General features: G+C 37.7%; 1 protein-coding gene across 18 annotated transcripts in view; it reads left to right on the forward strand.

Annotated features, from left to right (window-relative positions):
• Nucleotides 1-13,274, forward strand: part of C2CD5 (C2 calcium dependent domain containing 5) — an 86,519-nt gene that overhangs the window by 18,445 nt on the left and 54,800 nt on the right. For 14 of the 18 annotated variants that reach the window (XM_077935299.1, XM_028747399.2, XM_077935298.1 and 11 more), the window contains 2 exons: nucleotides 5,725-5,810; nucleotides 11,267-11,375. In XM_077935299.1, coding sequence (XP_077791425.1) covers nucleotides 5,725-5,810; nucleotides 11,267-11,375 — 195 coding nt within the window. Of the gene's footprint in view, nucleotides 1-2,903; nucleotides 3,096-5,724; nucleotides 5,811-11,266; nucleotides 11,376-13,274 lie in introns of all 18 variants that reach the window. The other 4 variants (XM_077935294.1, XM_077935295.1, XM_077935296.1 and 1 more) reach the window with 1 other exon arrangement.

A 13,274-nucleotide genomic window follows, 5' to 3' on the forward strand; every position in this document is an offset into this window, starting at 1 on the left:
TCACAAGGAGTTGTCTTTTAATTTCCTCCACATCATATTGCAAATTATGGAGATAAATAGTCACCATAATATGTTGGGGAAGTAGTTTCGCATGTCCTTTTTAACAGTGTCATACTCATAAGACTAACTACCTTCTAATCCAAATATGTTTCTGTATGCGTGCACTACTTGGCAATTAATTACTTGAGCTTTCTAGAAATTTGACCAACGGGCTGCCTGCTGAGCTGCTTCCAAGCTATGCACAATTGGCATAGACACCACCTACTTTAAGATAGTAGTAAATTCCTGTTAGCAACTTATGTTTTTGATGTAGAAAACATTTTAAGTTTTATTATTTCATTTAATGTATGGAGTGAATGCATGCCATCTTACAAACACTGAACAAATGCCGTATCCCTTAATGTTGCTGCTTTACTCTGCCTACTAATTCAGTGGTTCTCAAACCGTGGGACAGGCTTCCCTTAGGAGGCTTGAGGCACCAGGAGAAAGGTTGTGAAGTTCCAGTCAGGGATAGGATCTCGAAAATTGTAGTGCCGTCCTTGGGCTCCAACCGAGACCTCAGTGGGACTTGAGGCAAATTGCATCTTCTCAGGGTGATTTGACAGACCAGAAACCTAGAAACTGCTACTGCTTTGATCTTTGATGAATCACTATGCAAAGCTCCAGTTTTCTTTTCTAAAATATATGTGGGGGGTATTATCCAGATCCTTATGCATAACATTATGCATAACTAATTTAGGTGCAAGGATCTCTACAGGTTCATCTGTGGAAAATAATTGATATTATGTGCAGAATGTAGTGAATGTTTGAAAAGGAGCCTGAGTTCAGAAAGTTTGAGAAACACTGCTCTAACTATTTGGCTATGTGCATTAATTTTCATGCAATCTACTTTTGTTCTTTTTATCTTTAAGAACAAACTCTGCTAGAAGATAATGCAATTGCTTTGGTTGTCTTTTTGTTTTTTTAAATAATAATTTTAGAAAATGCTACAGAATCTCAGCTGTGAACAGCTGTATTTTAAACCTGGTTTTCCCTGCCCCATTTTGTTGTTGTTGCACTTGAAATATTGTAGGCTGGGGAAACCCAGCTGGATGGGCGGGGTATAAATAATAAATTGTTGTTGTTGTTGTTGGTGGTGGTGGTGAATTTAGTAATGTTAGGGAGTATGTTTTTCATCTGTTTCCTCTTAAAAGAGTACATCTTTATTTTGTACTTCCTTTGCTAGATAAAAGGATACCTACTGTACATTCTTGTTTATGTTGATTTAAGAGGCTATTTTAACATGTGGTGTGGATCTAAACTTGATCATACTTTGAGTAGGCCCATGGTATCCATGGGACTTAAAATAACTTAAGTTGGCTTCGCTGGGTCTATTTTAAGTATGGATCCAACCCATTGTCTTTACAGAAATAAATTATTTTTCTATGCTGTTGAATTTAAAGAAATGGAAAGAAATAGTCGACATGGCATTAACCATTCTTAGAAAGTAGGCTAATATTTGTGCATGTGTGTGAGGGAGAGAGAGACAGGCATGCACGCGCGCACGCGCGCGCGCACACACACACACACAGAGACAACATTTACTGGACTAGATCTAATATAACTAATGGGAGGAGCAAGGATCTGAACAACTTGGCCAAAATCTTGCACTCACTTACATTCCTTTGACTTTGGTGAAATTTAAATAGGCTAATTGGCTAGACCATGGATGGAATCCAAAGGGACTCTCATGCAAATGGAATACATTTCTGCTAATACCAAGTGTGTTTGTGTGTGTGTGTGTGTGGGGGGGATTCTACATTTTCTTCTGATTCCTTCCTCCATCTGCATCTACCCTGTTTCATATCCCATGCTATTCCTAATGACCCCAGTCCTTTTCATTGGCTGAAGCCAGACACAGTGTCTGGAAAGTTTCATTCCATTAGCAGAATTCCACTTGGAGTTTGTTGGATCTCAAACTCTGAAACTGGTTCCATGATCTCAAGAGAGGTTTAGACACATTCTGCTTGAAAAGCAAACCTCTATAATGCATGACAAATCAAGAAGAGTTTTCAAAAACAGATTTCATACTGAAAGTTACTTCCTCATTCCACTGATGGAACACTTCCCATTCGCTAAGTGGCACCATAGGCTATAATCCCGTCAAACCAGATAGAGTATACTAATAGAAATGATGGTGTATATTCTTTCTAAATATATTACAAATGTATATTGCTAAAAAAGGGTCAAGTTTTGCTGTCAGTGTAGGTTAATAGGTTAAGTGTTAGTGATTAGCATCTTCAGAATGCTACTTTGATGCAGCTTAGTCTTGATTTATGACTCGTGCTGTTTTTTGTTTTTTGCAAACCAGCAGAGTAATCTTCCTAATAAAATGTTGCTAGCTGTTTTTCTAACACTGGTCATTACCCTAACATATATGTGGAGGAAATTGAGAAGATAGGAACTAAAAATAAAAACTTAGAGTAGATCAAACATGAAATAAAAATTAAAGGCTGTGTGGTTCAGGTTAAGAAATTCCAAAATTCTTCTGAAAAAGAAAATGTACTTTTTTTAGGCTCGTGGAAAGTAGCTGTTCATCATCTGCAAGCAAATTTATTTTGAATATCAGAATTTGAAATAAAAGTAAAAGCACATTGAAACCATTCCTGCTATTAAGGAAGAACAGTTTATTAAAGTATCATTTGAATGTGCTCTTCATTCACATTGTAGTGCTGTATTTGTCATTTCATTTATTGTATGTCAGTAATAGCTCATTCATATTCTGTTAGGTTGTCTGTTCGTTTTTACAAAATTTGGTTTTGCTTGATTCATTTTGGTTTTTTTCTTCATTTTTCTTTTTTTCCTTTTTGATTTCTTTTTAGTCATCTTCTGAAATCTATCATCTCTACTGCTTCCCTCCACAGCACTTTCCCCCCAGGGACCTAGGATTTTCCTGTATCCCAGCTCCCCTACACTATCTTGTGATTCCCCACAGCTTAAACAGCCCTGTCTCCTTCTCTCTGGGTCTATCTCTAACCCTCTTCACTCTAGCCATGCCAACCCAATTCTGAGGAAAAGTGTTTCTTTCACTGAAGAGCTGCTTCTGGCTGCTTCTGGTAGGATCAATCTTAAATCGCCTTGCTGTTTTTTTTTAGTCCCACTATTGGCGCTTAGGGTAGTTTTAAAGCTTCTCTTGTTTTCGCTGCACACCCTTTTAAAACTCTGAAAACTGCTGGCTGCATGACGATGACAAAAGTCTACTCACTAAATGGGTTTTTCAACTTAATCAGCTTTTCCCCCTTTAAAGTTTGGTCACCATTTAAAGAAACCTCATCCTTTTTATACTACAGATTTTTCTCTTTTTCTCTCCAAAAACTTTACCAAGCATTGATAATTGGCTTGTTTTTCATCATTAGATGGTGATGTAATAATTCATTTCCAGTCATTTTAAAATGTTCCTCTGTTTTACCTGGAACAAGCATTCATTCTTCCTCTTCAGGCCATTTCTATTACTCTGTTGACCATCATGTGGCCATCAGCCATATTTGGTTTCTGTCCTGTTTTGAATACCATTCCCAATATGCACCTCTGTTTTGCCTGTTATTTCTCTAGATTGCTTTGCTGAATACATACTTGGTTAGTGTTTGTCTACAGGTAGTGTTTTAGTTGTCCTTTCTTCTGCAAAAATATGTTTCATTTCCACAAATAGTCTTCATTTCATTCTGTCTTCGTTCTTAGTATTGTATAGTCCCTTGTAAGATATTAAATTAGACTGACAATACAGAATGGGACTATACAGATGCTAATGTTAGTTTCCTTATCCAAAAGCAGCTAAAAATATTTCCTTTGATATTTTTTTGTTCTTACTCTAGAATCTAGAATTTAATAAAAGTGGGGGCGACCAGCAACATGTAGATTACCAATATAAGTTCAAACACTTACAACCACTTTCTGCTTGCATTATTTGGATTTGTGAATTTGCAAGTGGTTAAAAAATTCCAACCATTTCAGATACTTTGTACAAAATTAATGTGTGAATGGGTGGGAAATCTTACACCTTACAATGAGCTTATCTGTTCGAATTGTGGGTTTCTTTTTACTTGCCTTATTTTAAACAGATTAGTTTTTAGTCTAGTATAGGATGGTATTTAGTGTATGCATCAGTATCTGAATTGTCAATGGTATGGCTGTCCATATTTATTTGAGATAGGCATGCCTTTAAGGGGGACAAGGGGCTGAGAGCCCCCCCCCCCAATTTTCAAGGAAGTGGACAGGCCCCCTCAATATTCTGCAGTAATGTTCACACACTGTGTGTGCATGCCATGTGGCGTGCGCACATCACACTAAAGCTGCACGGTGTGTGTGTGACACGTCAGCATGTCGCACAGCGCGCACGAGTGACGTCAGTGTGTTGTGTGGTGTGCAGGCACAGTGTGCGCACGTTGTGTGGTGCCGGCCCCCTCAATTGCAGGGGCAAGCCGGTGTGCCTGATTTGAGATACTTGGAGTGCCAGTGATGTTCTGTTTTGTAAGTACTACGTGCTAATGGGTAAGACCCCTTTATTTCAGTGAGGCTTGCCCAGAAGCAGTTTCTGGTGGATTATATCTTACGAGAGAGAATAAGCATTTCATCACTGGAATTGTTATGATTTTTAGACAAGACTGATCCATATTGGTGTAAGGAAACTAGGCAGCATTGAAACAAGCCCTTAGCAAGTATATTGTAAAAAAAACCACTGGCTTTGATAGTAGAAATTGCATTAGAAACCCAGGAAGCTGCCTTCTGCGAAGTTAGACCTTTGGTCCACCTGCCTACACAGGCAGCTTCTCTCCAGAGATTCAAGCAGAAATACTTTCCTTTCCCCACCTGCCGGTGTCAGGGATTAAACCTTTGCATGTTTTCTACCCCTGAGCTGCGGTCTTCCTTATTATTTTAGATGCTGCTGCTGTGTGAACACTGAGGTGTAAAGCCCCTAAACGCTTTAATACTTTACTCTGAAAATTTTACTGTAGAAAATAAAAATTTTCACAGTTGCACGTTTGCCTTTCTAAATGCTCTGGGCTCATGTGAATATCATATAGTGCAAATTTTTAGGAACCCACATAAACTCTAAGGTTTAGACCACTGTTGTGGTGCAAAAATGTTCTATTACTCTGAAACTTTTGAAAAGAGAAGTACATAAATAATCCAATTAATGTCAGGAGAAGAGAGTCACAATCTTTTGCCAACAGTACACTGAAACCTCTAAAACGATAGGTTTTACTTAACCACAATTTATGAGCATGCTGACAGATTTTTTTATTCTAATTGATGACCTGCTTGTAAAAGTTAGAGCTTGAAGCCTGAAGTTCCCAGTATTATCAGTGAAAGAAAGAACAAACTATGTTTAAATCTTTTGACCTTCTACAATTTTATTTCTATCTACACTAAACCCCTTTTAATTTTTCCGTACATGTTGATGGACAATTTTGCCATCTTTTTGCTGCATTGGATAAATAAAAATAAAATTTCTAGGTCTTCTCTACAGTTAGAAATAAAAAGACTGACACATTGCATTTATCAAAATATGGTTTTTTTGTGCAAAGGTACATGGTAAATGATTTTGGCTTTCTGAATCTTGCAAGTTTGACCTTTCATAATTCTTACATTTGCATGTATATGCCATGTTTTTTAAATAAAAATTCAGTATAATATATTATTTAGCTGTTTGATATGACTGCTTACTTACATGCTGATATCCTTTAGGAATGGGCAGTGGGAGTGCTGGAAAAGAAGGGGGGCCATTAAAAGCTCTGTTAAGACAGCAAACTCAGACGGCTTTGGAGCAAAGGGTAAGAAAAGCATGATAATCCTATTTTTAATTTGCATGTCTGAACCCATCACTGTGGAAATGTCTCTTTATCAACTGCTAATTTCCTTGTTCATTAAACAACTGTTATCTCCTTGTGTTGATCCTGAACTGTATGGGATTTAATCCTTGTTCAGATGCGAGAATTAGATATCCAAAACAAGGACATGCCATGGAGTATTCCACCATAAGTATGTACAGTATTATGTGTTTCTGTCCTTTCTCACAATTTGATAAACACTGTTGGATATCCATACTCAGACTCTAGAAAGCTCTAAAACAGAATTTAAAAAGCTAAATCTTCATGTAAATGAATTTGTGTGCCATGTCAAAGCAGCTATAACCTCCTCACCTGCTCCCTAAGCTTGTATTTTTAAGTGGCTATGAACTAGAACTATAAGCACATTCTGCCTAATGCAGCCTTTCTGAACCTGTAGGTCTCCAGATGTTGTTGAACTACAACTCCCAACAACATCTGGGGACCCACAGGTTGAGAACCGCTGGCCTAATGGATCTAAACTCAACTGGATACCTGCACCTAAATTCTTTGTGCTTTTCTGATTTCTTCACTAAAGACAAACTTTTACTTGGGTTGAGAGGACTGTACCAAATGTTATATACTTAACACTGTATATGCACACACCATTAAAATGTGGATTAATTCTAAAATGAATAGCAACATTAAGTTTGTATAAGTTGGATGATTCTCTTTTCATTTCTTGTGTTACCCATTGCTAAGGGAGGATCGCCTCATAGGTTCTGTAGAAGGCGGGTATGTTCCAAATCATTGTGTGACATTTCTTTTAAGCCCTCTCTTTTTGTGTTAATTTTATTTTGAAAACCCCTTTCGAGTTTGGAGTTACATTTTAGGAATTTGGGATTATTTGTTAATAGTATTATTTCCAGATCCCCTTTAGAATCCTTCGGATGCAAATTTATAAAGATTTCTCCTCAGATCATTTAACAAATCCAAATCCTCCTGCTTAACCAATAGTCCGCATGATTGTACATTTCATTTAACTTTTCATTTCATTTAAATAGCAATTCATATTGTTTATTTTGTAATGTTTAATTTGAAAATAAACTAACGCAAAAAGGAAGTTTTTACCCTGTGCCCCTGTCTTAGTAATTTAAATGTTTTGTGGGTTTTTATATGTTGTTCGGGTTGACAAACTTTATTTTTATTTTAAACTCCCTTTGCAAGCTTTTAATACTTTGATGAATTCTTTATTAATATGTTTATAAGTCATGAACAATCATTATAAATGAAATACAACTTTGAAAAAGGCTAGGCTTAAAATGTATCTTTAAAAATGCCCTACACCTTCACACCAAAGAGTATTCATATAATCTCTGTGTGATGGTACATTGTGGGTCTAACTGGCATAGTTGAAATATGCTTTAATTTTACATCTGCTTCTGTTTTCCCCTCTCCAATCAAACCATTTGTTAGTCATCTGTAGTGCAACAAACCAAGTGTTACAGCTATGTTTCTTCTATTGATTTTTGTGTGGATTATGCAGAAGTGTTTGTCCCTGTAGCCTGTACCAGTTTCAGGGGTTAGATTATAAGCCAGTAATGTGGCTAGGAAATAATTTCCAGGGGCTGGTTCTGATGTTACATTCACTACTTAAGGAATGTAAGAAAATGGCTGAAGATGTATTAATGTTTGTTCTGAATTATTATATGTGCAAAAATATACTCCCAATACTAAGAGAATAATACCATGGCAGTGAACAGCTTAAAATCAACAATAAAATTACATTCATAAAACAAGTACTGAACAAAAAACTCTACAAATCAGCAATCATTTTAATACATCAACATAGTAGGATTACCTCTCAGAGTAGGCCTAGGTGAACAGATGAGTTGGATTAAAGGGACATCTAGTTCAAAACTCTTCTCTCCTAAAGCAGCCCCCTAGATGTCCCCAGGTGTCTCTCAAATGGGAAATAGTATAAGCAAGGTCTTAGATTGCTCATATATACTGGTATGCTGTGTTGTGCGATTGCACAGCTGGCTTTCTATTTATTTATTTTTTAAAAACCCATTGACTTATAGTACAAGGAACTGGAGTGGAAATGGGTTGAGAGCTCTTGTGAGATGATTTATTGTTGATGTCTCCTGTGCAAATGCATTTTGCAGTCTTTTTATTATCCCTTTTTAATTGGAATACACGGGACGTAGGGCTCTTGTTGGCTATTGGTCATGAAACCTCTACATTTGGAGACTATATATCTCTGAATATCAGGACTAAATATAATTAGAAGTCATGAGATTAAAATGTAGATGGCATGGGACAGGCCTATGTATCATGAGCTAGAATATGGCAGATGCCAAAATTACGGTTGGTTTATATACTGTGGTGCCCCGCAAGACGAATGCCTCGCAAGACGGAAAACCCGCTAGACGAAAGGGTTTTCCGTTTTGGAGGCGCTTCGCAAGACGAAGTTCCCTATGGGCTTGCTTCGCAAGACGAAAAAACCGCTAGACGAAAAGAATCGCGGAACGGATTCTTTTTGTCTTGCGAGGCACCACTGTATTGATCTTGTTTGCAAATTACACTAAACCATGGTTTGTGTTGCAAGGAAGAGCTGTAGTGAGTCTTGGGCTCATGCCCTCTCCCATCTTGTTTCAGGCATGGAGATCGGAAACTTCTGTTTTAGATTATCCACAGTTTAGCATTATATCCAAAGCCTAAACAGTGGATAATCTTAACTGTGCTTAGTGAAAACAAGTCAGTTTCATAAACGATGCTTTGAAATTGTCTTGTTTCCAATCACCATAGTTAAGACTGACCACAGTTTGTCAAGGTTTGGGCAACACAAGAAAATGTGGTTAATGTAAAACAGAAGAAAAACTTATGAATGCCTCCTCACTGCCACCCTGGAGGAAGATGATGGTGGTGGGGGAACACACAGGCCAAAGGCTTGCTGCAGATCATCCTCATGGTTTAGCATTACAAGCAAATAATTCATTGTGTGTTTGAACTGGGAAAAAAATGAGATGGCTTGAAATAATCATGGTAATGCAGGCTTAGAAGTTGCAAGAGTTGAATATCTTTTTTATTTTCCTTGTTCTTATCTCTTATTTCTATTTCCCATCTCATTTTAGAACTGCCTATGAAATCTTGTGGGTTAGAGATCTAGTTCTTTAAAAACACCATACCTCTCAGCAAAAACAAATATTCTGAAATGTTAAGAATTGCATATTTTCTTTTCAGACTTTTAGAAGGTTTTTCAAAGTTTGTGCTTGGCTTGTTAATGGCTTCTTGGCTTCTTCCATGCTCCCCCTCTTTGTTCTGTTTTTTATAATCTAAGGAAGAATGTTTATGCTATGTAACTGAATCAGTAGATTATCCAGATTGTGAGCTTTATAGTATGAAAGTAGAGGCATCTGTCATTTTTCATGTCATAGTGTAAGATGTGATAATGATTATTTTCTCCTTTCCTTTGCACTTACCAATCATAGGAACATTATGAAATAAACCATTGTTGCATGAACTTCCATTTATTTTTTGCATTGATGCTGTAGAACTGGCAAATGGAAACCCATCTTCTTTCCCCCCATAAACATGCTATATATTATTGTGTGCAGATCTGCATTAGATGAACCCATTTGGGGCCATCCCTGTTTAGAGACAAAAAGATAATCTTGCATAAAAGATACAGTAGAACTCTTGTTATCTGAATCTTATTCTCTAGATTCAGTTTTATCCCTTAAGTAGAGTAGCCATGTTCAAGAAAAAACTTCGTGAAACATTTTAAAGTTGCATTTCTCTTTATTATTCTTTATGGGTTTTTGTTTGTAAATTCCATTTGTTTATGGGCTGTGTGACCACACAGAACATTTTCAGTTGCCCAGAAATTTCTGCTTGCTGGAGTCAAGACTCCCCCCTCCCTTATCTTTGCATCTCTCTGAACATTAGCCTTGTGGTTTTGGAAAGAGTGGTGCTACTCCTCTACTTGTGCTTCATGTTCAGACCCATTCCTGCCATCCCTTTCCTCTTTCCTATCCATTCATTTCCTACTTGTAGCCCTTCTCCTCCTGCCCTCTTGTGTCTGGAAAGCAGATGTACATGATTTGAACTTAAGGTTGCAATGGGAAGGGGAACTGCAGCCTGCAATCACCTAGTGTAGCCTAAACCTAATTTATGCCAATGCATGGGTGTTTCATGCTGTGTTAGGGATCAATAATGCCTGTAAAATAATTTTAACTTGACCACCATTCCAAGTATTGTGGGTATATTTGCCTCTTGGTCATGGGAGACTAATCAAATAATATTTTCCTAAGGCTTCTTCTCAAACATCCTGTTGCCCTGGGCTCCTGGAATAAATAATAATAAGGCATAATAAGAATATTTTCTGAAATGATGGGCCCAAATTAATTTACTGTGTTTCTGGATGTGCTTAATGAAATAAAACACTCTAGCAGCTGAATCTCAGGAGCTGCAGAAACAGTGACAACAGTCATGATCATAATAGCACAAGGTACATCATTACACTAGCATTGTAGATTGAAATTTCATGACAAACATGGGGGGTCATGGTGCCACTGTAATATGACCTGATTGAAGTTAAGGAAAAATCCAGGACTTTATTAGGTCCTAGATTCAGTATTTTTCAATACATTCTCCTCTCAGAGTAAAAAGACTGTTTAGCACCTATTAAAGCATTTATTTGTCTTTTAATTGCCATAGTATAATGACTCTTTGAGGTCCTGTTTCTGCAAAATAATGACAAAGTCCCTGCATAGTGTATTTGTTTTTTATGAGGCAAAACTATGGAGGGTAAAGAAGATACTTAACTGGTAGAACAAAGATAGACTATAGGATTCCCAGCACAATTCAATGAGCATTTACTTAGAAGTAAATTACTGGTTTCCATGTGATTTAAACCCAGTATGGTTTCAACAGCAGCTATAGTAGTAGTAATTAATGTCTTGAGCTCCCTGGAAGAAAGGAAGGGTAAGAATGTAAGAATTAAATGTAATTAAATGTAAGAATTAAACAGGACTTACAAGTAAACACCACTAAGATCAGGCTCTAAGTCTCCTAATAATATCTCTACAATACTCCCTGATCCCTCTTAATGTACTCACTAGTACATTTTATTGAGTCCAGCACGATGTACCCATTCTGGGCTTTAGGATTCTAGTGTCACAATATATAGTTAACATCCCAGCCCAGGAGCAGCATTATGAGGGGGAAAGTAGTGTCTTAACTGCTTTTGAGATGTCTGCTAACCCCACAGCGTGTTGGGTCTGTGGATGGCATACATTTTGCTTGTTTAATGCATAGTGTAAATCTTTAAAAAGCATTTTGCCAACTGTTCTGCTTTGCCTGTGTTTCAAGAGGTACTTGCATGTTGATTGGTGAACAATAGGCCAAGCCCTTAAGATCAACTATAATTTCTTCCTTTTTTCTTCTTATCGGAACAGGAATTTCCTTTTTTTACTTTGACGGCCTTTCCTTCAGGCTTCCTTCTTCATGTAGGCGGTGTTGTCAGTGCTCGCTCAGTGAAGCTCCTGGATCGCATTCACAATCCTGGTACGTCACAGGAATAAATCTTGATATTTTGTTGTGACCTTGACACTCTGTATATTTATATATATTTATTGGAGGTAAGACCTTGCAAAATGTTTTGAAGTGAAATAAACAAAGCTTTGAAGTGAAATAAACAACAGCCTTCTTGTAAATGTTTTCAATGTCATCGAGCTATTTAATTATAATGCCAGTGATATATAACATCAGAATCAATGACAGAACCGAATTCTCAAATTGTAAATCTTACTAGGACTCTCAAGAGAAAGTGTTCAAGTGCAAACTTGGATGTTTTTCTGTTTCAGCTCTTTTTAAATGTTTGAAAGTTGGCTATTGAGGATTCTTCCAGAACCTAGGAACAGCATGTCTAATTTTGTGTGTGATGAATCAAGGAAAATTGCATAAATTATCCTGAGATTTCCCTAGAATATTCTCTAAACATGAACAGAGTGAGATTTGGAAGTGAGGAATTCCATTTTTCAGCAAGTTAGAGGCAAGAGGTTAGAAATGGCCTTATTCAAATGGTGAGCTCCCAGCCTCTGGTCCGTTCCTCTTAGAACTAGAAAGCAAGTCTTTTTCCATTTAGCATTACCCATTTCCAAGTCTAATCTTTTTTTCCACTGGGCTTTAGTTAGGATAGGAAAGGCTGTAAGTTAGAGTTTGGTGGTGTCCCGTTTACTCTACAAGCAGAGAAAGAGGAGCAAAAGAGGTTAGTGTTGGAGATCCAAGAGGGAATAATTCCCTAGACCAGGGGTAGTCAACCTTTTTATACCTACCGCCCATTAATGCATCTTTCTTGATAGTAAAATTTCCTTACTGCCCACCAGTGCTCGATGGAAGGAGGATTCAGCTTGCGCCGTAGAACCCCCTACCGCCCACCTAGAATCCTGAAATGCCCATTAGTGGGTGGTAGGGACCAGGTTGACAACCCCTGCCCTAGACTCCTCCCTTAAGGAAACATTTCACTCTGCTTTTCCTTGGATAGATTCAAAGTGTGATACTGGGAACTTAGTTGCCCTTTCCCCAATCAGGAACTTAAGCTTGAACCTTCAGCAGTAGCTTCAGTTAGGCCACACATATCAGTTTCTTTAGACTCACAGCAAAGACTACAACCCCGCTTCAGTCTCCTGTTAATCAGAGTAAGCTTTGGAGCCCTGTGGACTCGGGAAGGAGGGAAGGACTCAAGCTTAAGGTCCTAAAGGAAAAGGAGCAAGTGCCATTAATGCCACAAATCTAATTGTAAACATAAAAAATAAGAGTTATCTGGTGGGCACTAGGACACAACCAGATGAGATTGTATTCTTCCTGTTGCTTGAGGCAGGAAAACTCCAAAGGAAGGTCTCAGCCCTCTGGGAATGTCAGTTTGTTTTCCCACCTCAGTTGCAGCAGATCTATATTCACTTACTGCTCTTCTGGCCTTTGCTCCCAGTTCACTGAGTTGTCATTTTCACTGTCATTTTCTGAGACTTCTGAGTGATTGCACTTGGTTACTGTGTTTCAGTGTTTCAGTGTGTTGGGAATTTTATTTTCAGTCAGTTGTCAGTTAAATTACCTCATTGTGGTGTGCCTCTTATAAACTGCCCTGTTACCTTTCCTATTTAATTGAGATCCTGCTTATTCAAATTAACCGAGTCTTTTAATTCATTCCTCTCATTTATTAATTCATTATTCCTCTCAATTCATTAATTGTGAAAATTGATTTTACTTGAATAATTATTTTGCTTGATTGAAGAAATTAACTGAACCCTTAAAAAAGCACAACCTCCCATTTATAATCCTTCTCGACTCCCCTATCTTGCTGCTTGGTAAAGGCTGTGAACAGTTTTAGGTAAAGGTAAAGGGGACCCCTGACCATTAGGTCCAGTCATGACCGACTCTGGGGTTGCGGCACTCATCTCGCTTTAT

The sequence above is a fragment of the Podarcis muralis genome, chromosome 10 (assembly GCF_964188315.1).
Source record: "Podarcis muralis chromosome 10, rPodMur119.hap1.1, whole genome shotgun sequence".
NCBI lineage: Eukaryota > Metazoa > Chordata > Lepidosauria > Squamata > Lacertidae > Podarcis > Podarcis muralis.